This window comes from Girardinichthys multiradiatus, chromosome 2 (genome assembly GCF_021462225.1).
Source record: "Girardinichthys multiradiatus isolate DD_20200921_A chromosome 2, DD_fGirMul_XY1, whole genome shotgun sequence".
In the NCBI taxonomy this organism is placed as follows: domain Eukaryota; kingdom Metazoa; phylum Chordata; class Actinopteri; order Cyprinodontiformes; family Goodeidae; genus Girardinichthys; species Girardinichthys multiradiatus.
The window spans coordinates 17,447,059-17,468,696 of NC_061795.1; the positions used below are offsets into that span (position 1 = coordinate 17,447,059).

The following is a 21,638-nucleotide window of genomic DNA, read 5'->3' on the forward strand; positions in this document are numbered from 1 at the left end:
TCTTTGGACTGTGGGAGGAAGCCAGAGTACCTGGTGAGAACCCACGCATGCACAGGGAGAACATGCAAACTCCATGCAGAAAGACCCCAGGCCAGGAATCAAATCCAGGACCTTCCTGCTGCATGGCAAAAGTGCTACCAACTGCGCCACCGTGCAGCCCGTTCAGTTTCCATAACATGACTGTTTGTGTTTTTCAAACTGAGAAATATTTTCATATAGCAAAAAGTATCCTTCAAAAAGTGGTAGAGGGGCAGCTCTGTGCCACGTTTCTCTGAAATCTCAAAAAAACCAATTCAAGCTAACGGAGCAGTATGATGGAAACCATAATGTAAAGACTTAATATCCAAAAAGTTTCACCTTCAACATTTTTGCTATCTAAGATACATAACTTATAACCTTCGTGATACTACAGTTGGCGCTCCCAGCTAAATTTCTTAAGGAATTCACAAGTGCTGAAAACTTTGTAAAGTTAGACTTCGTAACTACCAGGTGTGATGTATATGAAGTGTGTAACAGAGCACTGACTGTCTGCTCCATCAAATCTTTTAATTGGCAATACAAATGCACTTTAGATGTGCTTGAAGAGCCAAAAAAATAATAATAAATGTGTACCATAGTGATGAGTGAAACTGTGCTGACCCAGTTTGTCTCTGCGAGAACTGGCAAAAACTCTGACTTTGTTATATCAAACATTCTGCTCGGTACACAATAAAACTGTAGAGGTTAAGCGCATGACCATATATATATATATATATATATATATATATATATATATATATATATAAATATCTTTAAAAAAACAAAGAATGTGTATCTGATTGCATGATATTAATACACTAAAATGTTTTTCATCAAAGTGAAGACTGTTTCGCTAAGCAATATCTGATTGCTGTCACTATGTGGCTTCATCTTGGAAAGAAAATGCAAACTATTATCAGGCCCTTTCAAAAACCTTTCAAGGTGGGATTAAGATTACTTCTTGCCGTCTCTATGTGTTTTGTGAAAGGATTGATGTGGCAAGGGGGATATACCTCTGTTAAGACCCAGATTCACCAGGGAAGGTAGCCACAGGTTCGTACTGACTTGTACAGGGGTCAAGTCAGCTTCACAGATCGAGGAAGTGTAGTGGTGCTAGTGATGGTGTGCTAGCCACAGGATTTACAAACAGAAACAAGACTCTGAAATAATTTCCAACAATGAGACTAAGAAGTTGATGTAAAAATCTAAAGCATTTGCTTAGTTAACAACAGGATGCTACACTGAGTTTTGTCCATCATTGCATAAAATAAAACAATGGGGTCACTTCCAACTCAAGTTTTATGCATAGTGTTGACATGGATGCCACACGACACCTCCTTTCATCTCAAACTGTGTTTACTTTATTTTTGTTTTGGAAAAATCACAGTTGTGTGGTATAAAGTTGTCTCCACGTCTAATTTCTTAGCAAAGAGCAGCTCAGACATGGATTGTCTTTACGGATTGATGATGGAATTGTTTTGTGTGCTACAATAATCACCAGTGAGGAAGAGTGCTTTAGGACTGACATCTTGTTTGACAGCTACATTTTGGGCTGGTTGACAAACCCTGCATATAAGTGTAAAAAAACTCCACCACTTTTAAATAGTTTATCTAGAAGCATTTTGGGTAGTTGGGGAAAAAAAGGAAATGTTGAGACATAACACAGTTTGCGACCAATTTAGAGCATAGTTTGATTTGTTAACTTTTTCCAAAGTTAGTATCTGTTTTGGTCAGAGTTTTTTTTTTTATGAGTCCTATTACATTTGATCATGTCTAGTTCAAAATCTAAGATAGCAATGATAGAAATCCAAGATAGCTAGAACATTTTATTGTGTATTGTCTTGTCCCTTGAGCTGGCAGAATCATTATACCCTTATTACCTGAGCTATAAAATGTAACAGTAGAATTGCCACAGTTCATAAAAAGATCAGAGCAGCAGAGCAGCAGCCTTCTAATATTCACAAATATGAACAACATTGCAAATATTTAGAGAGGAACTGAATCTAAAGCTAACACAGCATAGGTCTTGTTTTGACAATGATAAGGTAAAAATCAGGAAAGAGCTAATCAATGCTGCCTCTTCTGACAGGAAAAAATAATTCTTGCAGTGAGCTAAGTGTCAATAGCTTCAGCCTTGGAAATCACACTCTTTTCCAGGAGGAGAGTTGAGCCAAGGTTGGGCTTGACTGAAACCAAACAGGTTGGAACACATGGTCTCTTTTTAATGATTTCGTGCAGCTGCACAGAAAAACAGATTTCATTTGGCAATATTCACAGAGAAAAATTCCCAATGGCACATTCACATAGATTTTGAGAAAAAAAAAAAAATGCTGTCCGCTAAGTAAATTTTTTCTGAGGGCTGTTTGACTGAAAATAAAGAGAACAGCAGGGGAAACAGAAGCAGGTTTGGGATTTGTATTACCACTGGGCATTTAGAGTGCAGTGAAAACATATTTACTACCTGTCGCTACCTGACAATATTCCTGTGTTCATATTTTCCGGCTTAGATGTTTCGGATTGTTAAATTTTAATATCAGAGAAAGATAACCAAACACAAAAAGCACAAGGTTTGGATTATTACATTTATCAGGAAAAAGGCTGTAATAAACAACGTGGCCTTATGTGAAAAATTAATAGCCCCCAAAACCTAATGAAATATTGTCCCACCCTTGTGGCTGTTTGAGGTCTTTAAGGCCATGTCCACACAGAGTCGAAGATGGTATCCACACAGAAAAGTCTAGTCCATAAAGATAAAACCACCTGAAACCGGAGGTGCTGTATTAGGCGTGTATGCAGCATAATGCAGCAACAGATATAAAAAAAAAATACAAAACTCACATTGTGCATGTGCATGAAGGTGTTGCAGAAAGAAGACGGACATGAAGATCTAAGCATAAGTAGACGTAGATTTCCAAGTCCCGTCAGCGCTTATGCTCGCCATAGAGGAGCAAAATATTTTGTTGTAAAAGACACAACAGATGGAACAGCCTCAATGTAACCACAACTCGGAAATCTGCCATTGTTGCTGTTGTCTGTGTATGCATATTGAGGGAGAGGGGAGGGAACCTCTCCAGTTTGTAGCCGGTTAAGAGGTTAGGGATGTCACCATGGAGCCACCACGAGGGGATGGCTTTGAACTTTCTTAGTCTGGGAGCAGGTTTCAAACGTAGTCGGTTTCACAGCCGCTTCATGTGTACGAGACTCCCTATCCGACCAAGATGTTTTTCAAAAACAATGTCCTTTGCAGTTTGTCCACAATTTAACAAGGGTAGAACCAGGTCGGTTTGTATCGTTTTATTACCTTAATAAATGAAATGATCAAACACTGCAGTTACACAGTCACCTAGGTGAGTATGTCAGTATGTGAGCCATCCAGCCTCTAGGGTGTGGAGTCAGAGGTTCCCCAGCAAGCTGTGCAGCTGTGCTACTGACAGATTTGTGCAGGGCAGCGTGCAGCCGGCCTCCCCTTAGACCCATGGCACATCAAAGCTCCAGGCTCCAAAGCAAGCCCCCCTGTTACTCTTTGGCCGGCCACTTCAAAAGGCTTCGAGGCACATCACAGATCCCCATCAAAGAGCCTTGGACATGACCCACGCAAACAGGCTAGCCAAGAAGATATGATTAAAAGCATATTATAGAAGAAAGGTGGGAGGAAAGAAAAGAGATTTAGCAGGCATAGACAGTGATATCTTCATTAAAGATACTGCAGAGCAGCTTTTAAGGCCTTTAGAGCAGAATAAAATTGACAGAACTCAACAAAGCTGAAGTGCCGCCTCAATTTTCCTTTCTTTTGTTTACTATGTTACTTTCCCTGTATTACACATCCATTTATGAAACTGTTTCACCCTTCAAGGTCATGTCTCAGGTCATTTAATTTAAGATCATGGCTACACAGCCAACTCACACCTGAAATCGCTTGTCGGTTGCAGCAAATGGCTCCTGAATGGGGGCATTGTTGTCCCCATGGGGGGGCTCAGACAGCAGCTCACCAGCAAGTGGCTACAATGGGATCCTTAAAGCCTGGAATAATTTGACTAAACGCGCATGATTTTTGAACATGGATTATCACTGTTCAGCTGCGCAACGAACTGACAAGGCAATCAAACCCCCCACCAATCCTCCTCAGTTAAAGCAGAATTGTTTTCTAGTGAGACTGGACCCAGGTCAACCAAGTTGCACTGAGTTTAAAGTTCTGCTTTGGTACTGTAGCAGCAAATTAACGGCAGCTGGAACATCCACACGTGCAACAAGGGTTATCGGTTTTCAGGCTTGAATGATCATCCGAAGCTTTTCAAGCCATAATATTGAGCACATTATGCTTTCAGGGTGCCTCTCTTTAGCCATCCGGACATGTATATCAATTTCCATATGTTCCATGCCTTGCCCAGTGTGCTTAAGTACAGTGTTGCTTATGCAACACAATACCGCTGTCAAAAAAGGGTTGGCTGGCAAAGCTGGAGCTGCTGTGTCTTTTTCGTCACCCTTGATAGCTTTACTTCCATTCTCCCCCCGCACTGTTGCATATGTCCAAAATGTCAAAAGAATGTGTTATGGACTGTTGAGAAATCACTCTTCAGCACAAGTCACCTAGTGTTCTGCCATCCATAAGAGAGGAGGGGAGAGGAGAAGATAAGGGGTTTATATTCTTAAGGGGTGGAGAGAAAAGAATAGAGGGGTCAGCCTGTGTTTGGAGGAGCTTACGGCTCAGTGTGGCGAATTAAACAAAATGCCCAGACAGAATTAGTTCCAAGGCAGACTGGGTCCCATTCTATGAAACTCAACCATTAGACGGATTAACTGTAATAACTCAGCCTGCACTTCTGCAGCTGCATTATGGTTACCCCTGCACCCTACCAGGCTGCTGCTGTGTGTGTGGAGGGGATTTATGCTCACATATGAAAACTGACAACTTGGAGAGAGAATGCAATAAACTTTGGGAGAGAGAGATAAACACAGTACCAAACAGTTAGAGATTGTGCTTGTCTTTCAGAAAAGGCAGTGTATAAAATCATGTTGTGACTTTGGTTATGTGTTGTGGTCTGCCGTGGTGAAATGCAGATGTAAGGGCCAAGCTTGGTGATGTTAAATGGACTGAACTTATATAGTGCTTTTCCAGTCATACAGACCGCTCAAAGCTCTTTACACTAGAGCCACATTCACCCAATCGCATTCACTAACGCTCACACATTCATACACCGATACGCAGATCGGTAGGCAACTTGAGGTTAAGTGCCTTAACCAGGGGCAAATCGACATATGGCAGGAGGAAGGTGAAATCGAACCCACAACCTTCTGATTGCAAGACAACTATTCTTCCTACTGAGTCACAGTCGCCTGTTTCATTCATAAAGTGTGTGGTAAAAGTCTGAGTTTCACTGAGCTGTGTTAAACTATAGATGCAATCAGAAAATACCATTGTTGGAGGATATTTCTTAGTATTCTGTCGGAACAAGGAAAAGTCAAGTCAAAGCCTGAAGATCCAGGTCCTACATCTGGTGCACCTAAAGTTTCTGCTGTGTGAGTGGCAGGCTGACTGATTAACTTACTGAGTGGCTGCTTTGATGGTTGGCTTCTGGACTGCGTGGCTGACTGCAACCCCCAGCTCACCCACCATGCACCTGTGTATAAAAAGACCCTTTGTCAGCAAGACCTAATTTGATCTGACGCACCATTCACAAGTGGAACAGCTCAGCAGCTCTAAACAATCTGGTTATTACACCATGTGTGTCAGTAACAGAGAAGAAAACATGTAGAGAAGATAACTGAAGAGAAAGATGTTAGTAGGGAAAAAAGGAAAGCAAAGTGAACAGCTTTGGTTCACCTTATATAAACTCTTTCCTTCACCACTTCTTTTTTTTGAAAGATGATATAATTTATCAGAGTTTTTATGCTGCGTTTGCACCTACCGCTCACATTCAAATAAGGTTTTGGGGGCCAGAGAATGAGATTTTTATTTTATTATTTCTATTTGCAGTGTGTCCATGTGGACGGGATGTCCTGAGAATATTAAAAACCATGACATAGAGCTCCCAATGTTCATGGGACTGTGATTGCTTTTCATGCTAAAAACGTCAACAGCAATCTGGGTCTGGGTCATTTCGCTCATTTACCATTTTGTGAGTCTCTAGTTTTATATATTTTTTTTTATACTCTACGTTTTTTGGTCTGAATGGGGCATCTGCTGCAGGATGTTTAGGGCCAATCCTGTATTCATTCATACCTGCTAGAAGGGGCATTTTCACCTGCTTTGGCCACCAATGGTTTAAAGTAATTTTCTGTGTTCTACTCATTGAGTAACAAGATGCAATAGGAATCCAATAAATAACTTCTAGCTGTAGGTCACTCAGAATTATTATGATTTGATCAGAGGTCCTAAAAGGACAATACACATCAGAGGCATACGATGCGCATTAAAAAATTCCCTCCCTATGTTTTTTGTTAAACAACCCACAACAGGGGTGTTTGGTTGGCAGCTGAGCAGCTCCTGTCAGGCACCCTTACAAACCTGTTTTATTCTGGAGCATTATTTCTCGTAAAACTATACACGACAGAGTTGCAGTAATCTATTCTGTCTTGGTGCACATCAGTATGATGTGTCCTGTGTCAAGATGCATGCTGATGAAATGGCAAGTGGTGCTAAACTCCACAATCCTCCTGACATATGATCCCCTAATCCCCCATATTGCTTGTTGTTGCTTTCACACTAGAGTTATTTGCTCTGGTTTAATCGAACCACGGTTTGTTTCATCAGATTGTCCATTTTGTTTGGTCAGGTTTGAAAGCTCATCCTAAATGTGGTGCTGACCAAACAGGCAAACTCAGGTCTGCCTGAAAATTTGAGTCTCGGGTCAGTACAGAGTGAACTCAAGTCAGTAACCAGTGCGGTTCCCTTCACTGGGAGAGCAAAAGGTCTATCAAACTAATCAAAGATAGAGAGTGAACCAAAGGGAGGAAGTAATGAATGATTTACGGAAAAATGCGACCTAAAAAAGTTTAAAACATTGCACTTCTTGGCTCTGCTTCTGTGTGACCACAGTAGCACATCATAGTCTTCTCTCATCTATACATGGCAGCATGCTTAATAGGTTGCTTTCTTGCCTGCTGCTAATACTAGGCAGCTTCTTGTGAGGAGCAGGTGTTGTAAATACACTCCATTGTCCAGGGAGTATTGGTGCACTTTTAAAAGGTGTGCATTTTATTGCCCTTCCCCAGCAAATTAATTAATAATATTTTTTTTCTCCACTTAACTTATGAGTTACATCTTACATTCATGACACAAAGTGGCTAAGTGTTCCTCAGGAAAGAAACACTGCTTTGACGTTCAGAATTAGTTGTAGGGTGCGTCTTTTCCCTCCTGCTTCACTTTTGCCTCTCCCTCTGTACCCTCCTCCAACTACCTCCCACCTTCCCACAGCTCAGCCTAAACCTGGGCCTCTCCTGTGTATTTAAACTAATTACTCATGGCAGTCTAGGTGTCTGCATAAGGGCCTGTCATAAGCAATCTGCTGGCAAGAGTAGCACTCTTGTGCATGAACTTAATCCAGTCAAAAGGCAAATGGACATCTAGAGAAGGGCAGGGGGATACGGGGACTGGGGAACGTTGCAATGAGAGGATTTCTTCAACTGCTTCCTGGAAAAAGGAGGCTGTAAGGCCACTTTATCTCGAAAAAGCAAAACAAGAAAGACACTCATTTTTTTTATTTTGAAAAAAAAAAAGGTTTTCATTATATGTTGTTTTGCAAAAGTGTAACAATTTCTGGCTTTTGTCCTTTTTATGCTCTATTAGGTGAAAACTTAGCAATGTTTTTGAACATGACTCTATTTAATTTGACAGTAATGAAGACTATGTGCCGAACACCCTTGACACACACAGAAATTCCTCGCCCGCCTTCTCACTACTGCTCCAAGTGGCTGACAGAGACAAGCAGACAGGAACTAAGTGGCAGAGACTGAACGTCGAGCCTTTCTGCGGCATGAAAACTCTGGTCAGACGCAGCAATAAGAAGTGGAGCCCCGGCCCCTCCAGCCAGACTTAAGGTCCTATAAGTGTTTGGGAAACAGGCCCATCAATGTCAAAGCTTTTCATTGCTCTGGCTTCCTATTGCTTTTCCCTGCTTGGGGGCCAGTATGAATCAACTCTCAGCAAGGGTAGTGGGATGGGCTCATCTTTTATCACTTTTAACTTTGGCAATTAGGTAAGCACACATGAGAAATGATTCAATATTAAAAGAAAAAGGTCATGGGTTGGTTCAAGTAGGGGTTTTAGTAAAGGGGTGTTTCCCATGAAATATTAAAATCAATAGTAACAGAAGAGAAAAGTATTTAAATATATAGCATTTTAAAAAGATTAGAAATTAAAAACATACTCTGAATTAAACAAATAATTGAATCTGGCTGTGGTTTACATATAATAATTAATCATGACTAAAATCCATACCGACAGAATCACTACTCTAGGTTTTAGAAGTCTTTATATTGAGTTTTTTATATCTTGTCTATTTCCAATGAGGCCCTCATGCCAAAATTTAAAATGCTTCCTCTGTGAGTTTTCACAAATACAATAGATTCTAGATTTCAGAGATCTCAGACTAAGCATTTTATATCTTTAATTTTATCAAGTTTTGTAGTCTCTTTAAATAACCATCTCAGTTTATGGCCAATTGAAAACCTCCAAGACGATGCTAACTTCAGCATGACAGTGGCTGACAGCTAGTCAGCACCAAATTCTCACAGCCCGCACAAACTGTATCTTACCACAGTTATTTGCTTTAAAAATATATTTTTACACTGATTGGCTCAAAAGTTTTTTTTACTTTGGACAGGATTAGCATAATGTCAACTTTCCCTTCATTCACCATGTGAAGTTTTAGGTTTAATAGTTTGGGCGTAGAGGTCTTAGAAAGCACAATTGTACACATGCACCTATAAGTATTCTCAGTCTCTTTGTTTAGTTTCAGTCATGTTTTTACTTTCCTTCTCTACTATTGCCTCTAATCGGCGTCATTCATTCCACCTGCTTGATGCCAATCAGTCCTGCTGTTTTCACTGTTCTTCTGTTCTGTTTACTCCTCAGTGGAGAAAACTGCCTTCTTATGCCATGCCAGCTCATGTTTTTGCCTGCTTCATATTGTTTCATGGCCAGATGTAAGTTTTCATTTTTAAGAAATTTCTAACTCACTGATCTACTGCTGCCTGCCTGTCTGCACTTGGGCCTACCTCAAAAATCCCTGATAGGGGAGAACCCTTAGATTTTTACACCATAAACATGTTGAAAATGTCAAAGCAGTAATGTTCCTTACTCTTTTATTCATTTCTTGCTATGGCAGCAGTTTTTCCTGTGATTTACACAAGGAGATTTGTGGTCCAACTGCTGTAAATTAAAAAGAAGTAGCCAAAAAATGACCGAGACATCTGGATGTTTAAAAAAAAAAAAAGTTATTAAATAACTGTAAGAACTTTGCTCAAAACCTACAGTAGATATTATATTTATTTTCTAACTAATTCCAATTCATAGAACTGCTGAGATAATGTACAAGACTGGAGTAAAGAACTAAATGTGAAAAATTGTCCTTTCAACCAATAAGTTTAGTCCTTACTTCCATTTTGGCCAAACAGAGTTATTATTTTCAGACAGAGCCCCTTTTCAAGACTACTTTTAATAAGATCCCAATCCCTGCTGAGTGAGTCACTTAGCCTCAGCGGCAGCACATAGATTGAGTGCATGGAACAAGTGCATGGGCGCTGCAGACACTGTCTCTTGACAAACAGCCTGTTTTAATGCTCTTTACAACCCTGTGAGATGAACCCGTGCTGACAACAACGCACACTGCTCTCCTCTCACATGTGTTTTTCTTCTCTGAGCCTTAAGCGCCAGACGAATGTGTTCTACACACACACTTTGCATCATGCAAACATATTTCTCATGTTTCTCCCTTAAGGTCAGTCCAGAGTTTGTACAGAAAAGACAAACTTTCAAAGGGAGAAGGTCTGGTGGATACCTAAAAACTTTTCTTATTAAAATAAGTGTAAAAACAGCACAGCAGCAGCTGTACTAAACAGCACTAAACCGACTGTTGCAGGGCTTTTCTTGTATACAAGTTTTTTTTTCTTTAAATAACATCACTACAGTTTCTTTAAACTGAAAAAAAGAATCAGGTCAATCAGATTACAACCAGTCCACTGAAGCCACTTACTTCAGCCAAGGCCTGATAATAAGCAGGCAGAGCAATTTTGGAGAGCAAAACAAGTCGAAAACCTTTACAAAGTGATTATCATGCAGGCTTGACATCATCTGTTCTGGTGTACATTATTTGCATTTATATGTGTTATGTCATCATTCCCGCTGACTGCTTGTCATCGAGCTGTTCTGAACTCACCAAGCCAAACTGCCAGAGGAAGAATCTGGGCTCCCTTGTACTACAATATCCTGTTTGCTCTCAAACTGCTCTCCCTGCTTTTCCACACAGACATAAACACACTTCTACACTGCATTCTAAACTTTGTTTTCATTGCTTTCTGATACATATTTTGATAGGCCAGCCCTGCAGGATCATGCAATGCTGCCTCCAAAGGCCTTTAGCAAAAATATAACTGAATAAAATCGAATGACCATCAGGGTAGTTTTGATGGTGTGAAGGTGAATGTGTAAACATGGAGAATCAGGTATCTTTCACTGTCACACAAAACATAATTTGCTCAGAATTCTATATCCATTAACGTAAGTGCTTTTGTAGTCTAGTTTTTTTATAGTTATCTGTCTTACTGCTGTCAGAACAAAGGGGGGGGAGGGGGGGTGGGTGTAGTTCCCGTAAGCAGTCGATAAAAAAAAAAAAAAAAAAGCTGGCCCAGAGGCAGAGACTTCACTTCCCAACAGAGCACAGTGCATTTCCTGAAACTGACAACTGCTCCTACTTGTACTGAGGCCTGCCCAAATGTGAAAGAAACATAGGGGGAAGGGGATGCGACGGGGGGGAGCAGGGCTTGACCTGTAGTATGGAAAAACACACACATTACACACAAACATGCAAAAACAATAACAGTACCAGTTTTCTGTTCAATCTTTTTTTTTTTTTAAACAACTACTCTAATGAACAACAACACGCGTGCTGAGTGGCAGGAAACTCACAAATCTGACAGATGAAGAAAAGTGTTTTCATTTTCAGGACCAAAAACACAGAAGCTGAACAGAGACAGTGACAGAGAAGGAGACTGAGAATTTGAGCTGGTTTTGCAATGCCTTGAAGGTCACATCCCACTGTTGGCATTAAACCAAAGTTTTAAATAATCCTCAAATTTCAACAAAGCCAAACCTCTCTGGTTTTATTTTGCCCTGTGAAAATCAAGCATAAAAATAACTGATTAAATCTAAACTAGAACTATCTGAAACAGAAAATGACTTTTTATGCAACTCTACCTGTGTGTGTGTGTGTGTGTGTGTGTGTGTGTGTTTTGGAGAGGATGGATGTTGCAACACCACAGCCTGCTGGTCACTAAGGGAATCTATTTACTTAAAGTACACCAAAGTCTTGTTGGTGTTTTGAACTCTGGTCTAAAAATATTTTAAAAACGTATGATAAATAAAAACTTTCTGAATAATGTGGCTAATCCATATATGAACAACTGAGTGAAATATTAAAGTTCTATCAAGTACTTTGTATTACCTTGAGTAAGAATGTTGCTATATTGAAAAACACGTCCATCAGCTTCAGATATGAAACCCAACTAATATTAAAACCATATTTGTGTCTTCCTGCAAATTCAGGTTAACTTATTCAAATGTTATGGGTAGTTTTTAAGAAAAGTAAGGGCAAGTTTATTTATTATAATGAGCATAAATGCATTTTTCAGGCTTTTGCAGACTGCTTTGAAAAGGTTTTACATACTAGGAGATTTAAAACAAACCTTAAGGCCTTTTTGACTTCAGTCTTAGATAATTGGTTGACTTTATGGCCAAATATATTTTAAATATTTGCACTACCCTACTTTACACCTAATTGAAATCTAAATCAATTCATGGTTTTTGAAGTAGGGATTAAGTACTTTTCTAAAATTGAGTAAAATATTTGTTTTGTTTCATTTCTGGTTGAAACAATATAGTAGTGTTATTGTAAGATGATGCCAATCACATAATTACTACCAAAACCTCTCTGTTTTCTTCGGTGAGACTGATCCATCCAGTATGAATGGGGATGATTGATTTTCAACAGCTTGCTCCACTGACTAACTCAGATTAAAACAACGACCTTTACATGTATGAAACACCAAGAATGTGAGGAACACACACATGCTAGTGTACATATCAACATGCTTTGGATGAGCACTTGGTATGTGTCATCCTTGTCTTTAGAACACAAATCAGGATCAAGTTGCTGTTTAGTATTTTATTTGTTATTTTGTCTGAATAGCTTGACAATGCCTGTGCTATTTATTCACATTAGCTCAGTACTATGACCAAAAACAACACTAAATGTTCAAGTACAAGCCTTCTGGACCGGACAACATCCGTATCAGCAGCCAAATGAATTTACATTCAAATGTTAGATCAGAACCCTAAAATGCTGGATTGGAGAACGTCTTTATACAATGTATACAGATAAGATTAGATGAAAAATAAATATATAAAACCTCACATACGCTGTTTCATGTTGATCTTTCTGATTTTTTATTTTGCCTGACAGTAATTTTAGGTACCAGTATTTTTACTGGTTTTCAGTGGTACTGGGAGGGCCTGCAGATGTTACCACAAACTTTGTTCCTCGTTTACTAAACGGCTCTCATGAAAAAGAATAAAGCACATGGTTAATATTACAGCAGTGGCTTAAATAAGGTTTTACAGCCCGGACTGTATAAATAGACCAGTCATGCCCTGCAGAGAATGACTACGCAGGTTATTAGTCATATCTACTTGTCAAAGAGCAGTCTTACTTTATGATCTAGGACATATTTGGATTTAACTTTAACTTGTCGAACAATCATGAGATGAATAGCTGACCCCTTTCCACAATATACAAAAAACTTGACTGATAACCTTTTGGCTGCACATTCAGCTTTGATCAAGTAGCATTAAGATGTTCACAGAAACACAAAAGTCTGTTTCTCTCTTTAATGTATCCTTTCCTTTGTACTGCTAAGATTGGACAGATAGAATTGAAGTTCCACATCACGTCATAAATGCAAAAACAGTGCTTCCGTGGTTGCCTTTTTTCTGAACAACCAAAAGTATGTCAAATTCCACTGTATTCTGCGGTGAAGTTGCACTGGCATGGGGAAGCTGTGGCTGTCGCCTATAAGACGTGAAAAGCACAATGGCCCAGCGATGCTGTTGTGATAGAAGGCGTCTTTTTGTTATAGTGGTAAGTAAGATTAAGAGAACTTTTGAGGGATGGAATTTCAATTGAAAATAGGAACTGTCTTTCAGAGAAATCTTATTGAATCTCTGCAGGCGCTACCAGGAAGTAAAAGCCACTGATTCTCAGAACAGCCTGCTGAGGTCTGCCTATATCTGTGGTGAGGTACAGTTGTTTTTTTTTTATTGACGATGTTTACCGTCACATGCAAGTTCGGGAATTCTTTTAAAAGGAACTCTTTAATGCAAACACAAAATTAGCAATTCAATACATTTTTAGTAGAATCACACTGAAATTCAATACGAACAAAGACTCACTGGGGGCATATTATGTCATATTTCAAAGTACAGTGCCTTGCATAAATATTGTAAAAGGTTTAGACATGCGTGTGTGTGAACATCAATTTTAAAGTGTTGAAACTGATTCTCACTTGGATTTGGTTCTGCGTTTAGACCGGACCATTCTAACACATGATGCTTTGATCTAAACTATTCCATTGCAGATCTGGTTGTATATTTAGGGTTATTGTCCTGCTTGAAGCAGAAGCTCTGTACCCAGATATCCGGCTTCTCCAGAGCTGCACACTACTCTTGGCCATTTCTCTGATTAATGCTCTCCTTTCTTATAATGTCAGTTTAAGTAGACAGCCATGTCTTTGTAGATCTGCATTTGTGCCACACTCTTTTCATTATGTGATGATGGATTTAACAATGCTCTGTGAAAAGATCAAAGTTTAGAACACTGTTTTATAACCTTCTCCAGAACCTTATCTCAGACCCTTCTGATCTCTTCCTTAATCTTCCTGGTGCTGTTTTGTTCTCTAACAAACCTCTGAGGCCCTCACAGAACAGCTGGATTTATACTGAGATAAAATTATATGAAGGTGGTTGACTGTATAGGATTTTATTTCGAGGTATTGGCTTGAAGCCCAAAGTCACCGAAGTGGTCAAAAAGCTTCATGGTGGCAAGACTTCAGGAGTGGATGAGATCCGCCCTGAGTACCCCAGGTCTCTGGATGTTGTGGGGCTGTTGTGGCTGACCCGTCTCTTTAACATCATGTGGCGGTTGGGGACATTGCCTCTGGACTGGCACACTGGGGTGGTGATACTCCTTCACAAGAGGGAGGAACAAAGGGTGTGTTCCAACTACAGGGGGGATCAAACTCTTCAGCCTCCCTGGTGAGGCCTATGCCAGGGTGTTGAAGAGGAGAGTCTGGCCGATAGTTGAACCTCGGCTTCAGGAGAAACAGTGTGGTTTTTATCCTGGTCGTGAAACACTGGACCAGCTCTGCACCCTCTACAGGATGCTCAAGGGTTCATGAGAGTTTGCCCAGATGGTCCAAAAGTGGTTCCTGGACCTGGAAATGGCATTCAACCATGCCCTTTATGGTGCCATGTGAGGGGCGCTCACATGGCACCGTGGAGTTCCTTTGTTAGGGGCCATTCAGTCGCTGTACAAGCGGAGAAGCAGTGTGGTTTGCATTGCCGGAATTATGTTGGACCTGTTCCTGGTGCATGTTAGACCCTGGCAATGCTGCCCTTTGTCACCGGTCCTGTTCATAATTTTCATGGACAGGATTTCTAGGAGAAGCCAAGGGCCAGAGGTGGCCTGGTTTGGGAACCAGTGGATTTCGTCCCTACTTTTTTCAAAGGATGTGGTCCTGCTCGCTCCCTCTAGCCAAGACCTACAGCATGCACTAGGGTCTTTCACAGCCCTAGTGCATGCTGTAGGTCCTGGCTACAGCATACTCTAGGGCATTTCGAATCTGAGTGTGAAGCGGCAGAGATGAGAATCGGCACCTCCAATGAAAAGGGTGGCTTGCCCCTTTAAGGTTGGAGGGGAGTTCCTGCCGCAAGTGAAGGAGTTCAAGTATCTTGGGGTCTTGTTCACGAATGAGGGGAGAATGGAGTGGGAGAATGACAGACGGATCGGTGCGGCAGCCGCAGTAATGCGGACGCTGCGTCGGTCCATTGTGGTGATCAAATGGCAGAGCCAAAAGGCGAAGCTCTTGATTTTTTGGTCAGTCTACATTCCTACCCTCACCCTCACTCCCTTAGAGATAGGAAGAGGAACTTGACAATGAAGGAGGAGCTTGGAGTAGAGCAGCTGTTTCTCCACATCGAGAGGAATCAGCTGAGGTGGCTTAGGTGGCTGTACCAGATGCCTCCAGGACGACTCCCTCTGGAGGTGTTCCAGCCATGTCCCACCGGGAGGAGACCTGGGGACGGCATAGGACATGCTGAACTACATCTCATGGCGTGCCTAGGATCACAGTGGGCTTCCCCCAGAGAAGCTGGAGGAGGTGTCTGGGGAGAGGGAAGTCTGGATGTCTCTGCTGTGACTGCTCCCTGTTCAAGTCGGGTCCGCAAAAGCATAAGACGAAGAGACGAGAAGAGACAAGATGAACATGTTGAACTTATCTTTAGAAGGCCTAAAGCATAAAAGCGTTGCTTTAGATGTATGCAAAACTCTTAAATTTTTTTATTTTTAACAATAACTTTAATTTCATCTTCGGATATGAACAATGAAGAACATACCTAAACATCAGTGTGCATGTTTTTAAAAGTAAGTGAAGGGGGAGGGGCAGGGTGAGGGTAAGCTGCTTTAGCCTCTGCTTTTACTGCTTTTAGACACAGAAAGGGGCTCATTTACACAGGGAGGGCAGCCACCTTCCCAGGGTGGGCTAGGAGCTAGGAGAACGCATGCACACAAAGACATGTATAATAAAATAAACTCCCCTTTGGTGGAAGCTTGGGCCAGGATGTCGCAGCTCACTTTTTGCCAACCTCTTCTTCTCTACAGCCCTGGTCCACCATATTTTCTTGCTACTGCTCATAAGAGAGCAGAAACCACAGAGACCAGCAGATGCTTTTCATCAATAAGCCCTCTATTCACACTGTGGTCCCGAACAGAAGGGCTCCCTGATGAAGTTCCAGCAACCTGGTCGTGGGTGGACACACCATCAGAGACTGGGCATTTGCATGACTGCTCCTCAAACCTGCCACACCTGAATAAACCCTTGAACAAACCACATCAAATAGTGAAATAACCTGCAAGCCTCAGATCTAGGGAGAATCTGGCCCAAAAAAATAGTGGCCAGAAGAGCCATGAAAGGCTAAATAACTGGTTGTGCAAACAGGCGGCTCAGGTGCTGGATTACTGTTTTCATTAACAGGAGTGAAGAAGAAACTGAGCCATGTACAGGGGATTGGGGAGGAGGGGGAGGAGAACATGGAGCAAAACAGGGAAAACGATAGAGGCTATTTATACAGGTGCTTCTAATGGAAGCAGAGAGGGAGGCACTGCTGTAATAGACAGAGGAGCATCTATACCAAGTAAAAGGATTGGGTTGAGCCTTTTTGACTTTGCAGTATTTCAAAAGAAAGCTGCCACGATTAGAACAAAGACTAAAGAGAAGTGTGGTGTGTTACCTAAATAAAAAGTCTTAGTCTGGTGATGATTGACATGTACACACTTCATGAGCTTTGTGCAACAAGAAAAATCAAAATACACATAAAAAACTTCTGCATCATCATATTTTTGCATTACATTGAGTCAGTCACTGAAGTATAATAACTGACTCAACATTTCCAGCATGATAGAAATGCTGATAGACTGTTTTATCAGTGAAGCAATAAAATACATCAAAATAATGCAGCCAGTCAAATTTATTTTCTTCATTGTTCTCAACAGCACATTTGGATATTATGTGTGGTCTATGAAACAAGGTACTAAAGGGAAAGATAGCCAGGACAAAAGAAGAAAAAAATAAAGCTTTGTTCTCCAACAGAAATTTAGAATTTTTTTAATGATAATAATTTTACTACCCACCTTATTCCTTGATCATGTGATATATTGTAAGAATTCCCAGTATGGCATTTTTTCATGTAAACAAAAGGGCTCTTGTGGAGCACATACAGGTAAAAAACATGTGATAACAATAACTTTTACATCTTAAATTCCATAATATCATCGCACCAGTCCCTTCATGTATGAAAGACTGTAGGGATGACCTGAAAAAATTTACAGGGTTAAGGATTTTCTTCCTACCGGGCACCTTCAGGACTTTCAGGGGCTGTTTGAAATTTACTCATCAGACATATTTCTCTTGATTCCTGAGCTGTTGATAACCGACAGAAAATAATCCACTTATTGCGAGCATAATTTATCTTTAACATGCACCAGCTGAAGCCACAGGTTAAGCTTCAACTAAGATAAAGTAGCAACTAGTAGGCAGGTTCAGACATGTCAAAGCTTCAAAACGACATGTCGGTAGGCTTGTGACTATTTTACAATAATCACAACAATTTATTTATAACATGAAAAAAAACTTTCTAAATCAACCTGACTCTCTGTTAACACCAATTTACCCCCTAAACCTGAAAGCTGGTTGTGCCACCTTTGGTAGCAAGGCTGCCACAAACAGTACAGGATAAGTGGCAATGAGTCGTCTACATGGGAAAGGAGAGATTTTGGCCCAATCTTCTTTGCACAACTGTTTTAATTCAACCACACTGGAGGGTTTTCTAACATTACCAGCATGCTTAAGGTCATGCCATAACATCTCAATTGGATTTAAGTCCAGACTTTAACTAGACAACTCCAAATCTCTTATTAAGTTTTTTTTAAAGCCATTCAGAAGTGAACTTGTTGTCTCCCAAGTGAGCTATTCTTAAGGTTGGGCTTGAATTTCTCCTTCAGGATTCTCTAGTAGATTATAGCAAGATGTTGAGGTTCTGAAGCAGCAAAAAAGCCCAAGACCATCACACTACGACCACCATGTTTGACTGTGTTTCTTAAATGCTGTGTTAGTTTTATGCTAGATATAATGGGATAGTTTAGTGCCAGATGTAATCGGATTCACATCTTCCATAAAGTTCCACTTTTGTCTCATCAGTCCACAGTTTTATTTTTTTCAAGTCTTGGGGATCATAAATATGGTTTTTGACAAATGTGAGACAAACCTTTGTCTTAATGATTCGACATCACTGACTTTAACTGAGGGAATGCGTTTGTGACCTCCTGGATGAGTTCTAGATGGGCTCTTTGAGTAATTTTGATAAACTCACTACTCCTTTCAACCCCTTCCAGACTGATGGGGTGGGGAGCACCAGATTGATCTGCTGTGTTGATCCAGATCGTGTGAGATTGTTTAAGAATCACTGTTGCAGATTAAATGTTTTCATTATGAACCTTTTTCTAATGTTTCTTTACAAAGTAATTAATTTATGTTGTTACTTTAATGGTGTAGGTGATGTGTTTAAATGATCAAATAAGCAATTATCTTAGATTGTAACTCCCCTTGAAACAATCTGCTCTTTTTGTGCTTGACACCCTTCGGAAAGATGTGGGTAAGTTAAATAAAATAGTATATTGTGAGAAAGCTGCTCATTTAAGCCAGATTTCTTGCCACTGATATAGCAAATTGAGAGAGGGGGAAATAACCTGGACTGACAGAAACATGAAAAACATCAGGAATAATAAAATATTTCCTATGGGTTAGGAATTTCAGACTATAAATACATTTATACTTAATGAAGGCTGATCAAAATCATTCAGAAGTCAACTGTAGGTGATCATCAGTTTATCTATGGATATGTATGCACAGGGCAAAAATATCCTCAAGCTATACCATAACTTGACTTCCATTTGCAGAACCCTAATTGTTTAATTTTCTCTAATTGTGCCGGGTAATTACTTTAAAATTGCTATTTAACCTCAGTGTTATAAAACTACAAACCATTAAGGGAAACATGATTAAAATTGTCCAACAGCACACTAGACAGAATAATAAATTATGAAGGCAGCCAACAAAAACACTAATTGTCAGTATTTGTCCTGCAAGTATTTAATTAACAGATGTCAAGTCAAGTTTATTTATATGGCGCTTTTCAGCAACAAGCCACTCAAGGCGCTGTACATAAGGAAAAACAATACAATGATATAGAAAATCAAACAACAGAGGTAATTTAAAAAAAAGAGAGAATAGAATGATGGATAAGAAAATGAAAGGAAAATTAGATTGAAAACTTAACTAATAATGTTTAGATAACACATTCAAAGGCCACTCTAAACAAATACATTTTTAATATTGATTTAAAACAACTTAGGATTTCAGCACTTTTACAGTTTTTTGCGAGTTTATTCCAGATTAGTGGAGCATAAGAATAAAAGTTGCTTCTCCATGTTTGGTTCTGGTTCTGGGTAAGCAGAGTAGATTTGAGCCAGAAGATCTGAGAGGTCTGGGTGGTTGATACACTGACAACAAGTCTGTAATGTATTTTGGTGCCAAGACATTCACGAATTTATAGACTAACAGAAGTATTTTAATGTATATTCTCTGAGCTACAGGTGTAGGGACTTTAGAACCGGGGTGATGTGCTCCACTTTCTTAGTTCTAGTGAGGACGCAGGCAGCAGCATTCTGGATCAACTGCAGCTGTCTGATCGACGTTTCAGGCAGGCCTGTGAAGACACCGTTGCAGTAATCAATTCTACTAAAGATGAACGCATGAATTAGTTTTTCAAGGTCCTGCTGAGACATTAGTCCTTTAATCCTGGAGATGTTCTTCAAGTGATAGAAAGCTGACCTTGTTACTGTCTTTATGTGCCTCTGAAGGTTCAGGTCTGAGTCCATCACTACATCCAGTTTTCGAGCCTGACTGGTGGTTTCTAGCTGTATTAACTGAAGCTGTGTGCTAACTTTTAAACGCTCTTCCTTTAGTCCAAAGATTATTACTTCAGTTTGGTTTTGATTCAGCTGAAGAAAATTTTGGCCCATCCATGCATTGATTTCTTCTAAGCATTTACCCAGTGCTTGAATGGGTTCATGGTCACCTGGTGACATCGTAACGTATAGCTGTGTGTCGTCTACATAGTTATGATAACTTACGTTGTTTATTAAAATTTGAGTTAGGTGGAGCATGTAGATATTGAATAAAAGGGCCCCTAAGATGGAGCCTTGGGGAACGTCACATGTGATTTTTGTAGTCTCTGATGTAAAGTTACCTACTGACACAAAAAAGTCCCTGTCCTTCAAGTAGGATTCAAACCAGTTGAGTGCTGTACCAGAAAGGCTGACCCAGTTTTCCAGGTGCTCTAATAAAATGGAGTGATCAACAGTGTTGAATGCTGCACTAAGGTCCAATAATACCAGCACTGTGGTTCTTCCACAGTCTGCATTTATACGGATGTCATTGAACACCTTGACAAGAGCAGTCTCTGTACTGTGGTGAGCAGGAAGCCTGACTGGAAGACATAGAAGTGGTTGGTCGTTGTTAGGAAGTTGTTTAACTGTTGAAACAGCTTTTTCAATAATCTTACTGATGAAGGGGAGGTTTGATATAGGCCTGTAGTTCTGTAGTATGAGCTTGTCCAAGTTGCTCTTTTTCAATAGAGGTTTGATAATTGCTGTTTTCAGGGCCTGGTGGAAAACACCTGAGAAAAAGACGTGTTTATTATTTGTGTTAAATCAGATGTTATTACAGGCAAAGTTTTCTTAAAGAAAGCTGTGGGTAAAAGATCGAGACAGCAGGAAGAAGAGCTTAGTTGCTGTACGATTTCTTCTAAGATTTTGTAGTTTATTTGGTGAAATTGGGAGATTTTGTCAAAATCAGTTCTAGTTGGAGACAACATTGGTACTGGAGTTGATGTGGATGTGCTGACAGCCCCTATGATCTTTTGGGTTTTTTCAGTAAAGAATTTAGCAAATTCATTGCAGGCCCTGGTAGAGTGGAGTTCAGATGCTACAGTTACAGGAGGGTTTGTTAACCTGTCGACCGTGGCAAATAATGCACGAGCATTGTTAATGTTTTTGCTGATGATCTCAGAAAAGAAAGATTCCCTTGCATTTTTCAGTTGTAGGTTATATCTGTATAGTCTCTCTTTATAGATAATATAGTGAACCTGGAGACCAGTTTTTCGCCACCTGCTTTCAGCTTTTCGACACTCCTTTTTTTCACTTCTGACTGGTGGAGCATTTCTCCACGGAGACATTTTCTTCCCAGAAACGACTTTCGCTTTAATTGGAGCAATTTAATCGATGAAGTCCGAGATTTTAGAATGAAAGTTATCTACCAGCTCATCTACAGTGTTACAGGGCAAAGTGGAGGTAGAAGAGTAAATCTGGTTAAAGATTTCAGCAGCACCGTCCTTAAAGATGCGTTTTCGTATGTCTCTTTGGCTAATTGAGTCATTGCAGATGATGCTTTCAAAAATAACAGAAAAGTGGTCAGATAGAGCAACATCAGTTACAGACACCTTGGAAATGTTTATA

At 40.1% G+C, this 21,638-nt stretch overlaps 1 protein-coding gene across 1 annotated transcript in view; it reads right to left on the reverse strand.

The window, feature by feature from the left end:
- The window catches only part of LOC124877796 (potassium voltage-gated channel subfamily KQT member 1-like), a 238,271-nt gene that overhangs the window by 190,448 nt on the left and 26,185 nt on the right, over positions 1-21,638 (reverse strand). Inside the window, exon 5 of the mRNA XM_047381321.1 lies at positions 5,565-5,636. Coding sequence (XP_047237277.1) covers positions 5,565-5,636 — 72 coding nt within the window. The remainder of the gene's footprint in view (positions 1-5,564; positions 5,637-21,638) is intronic.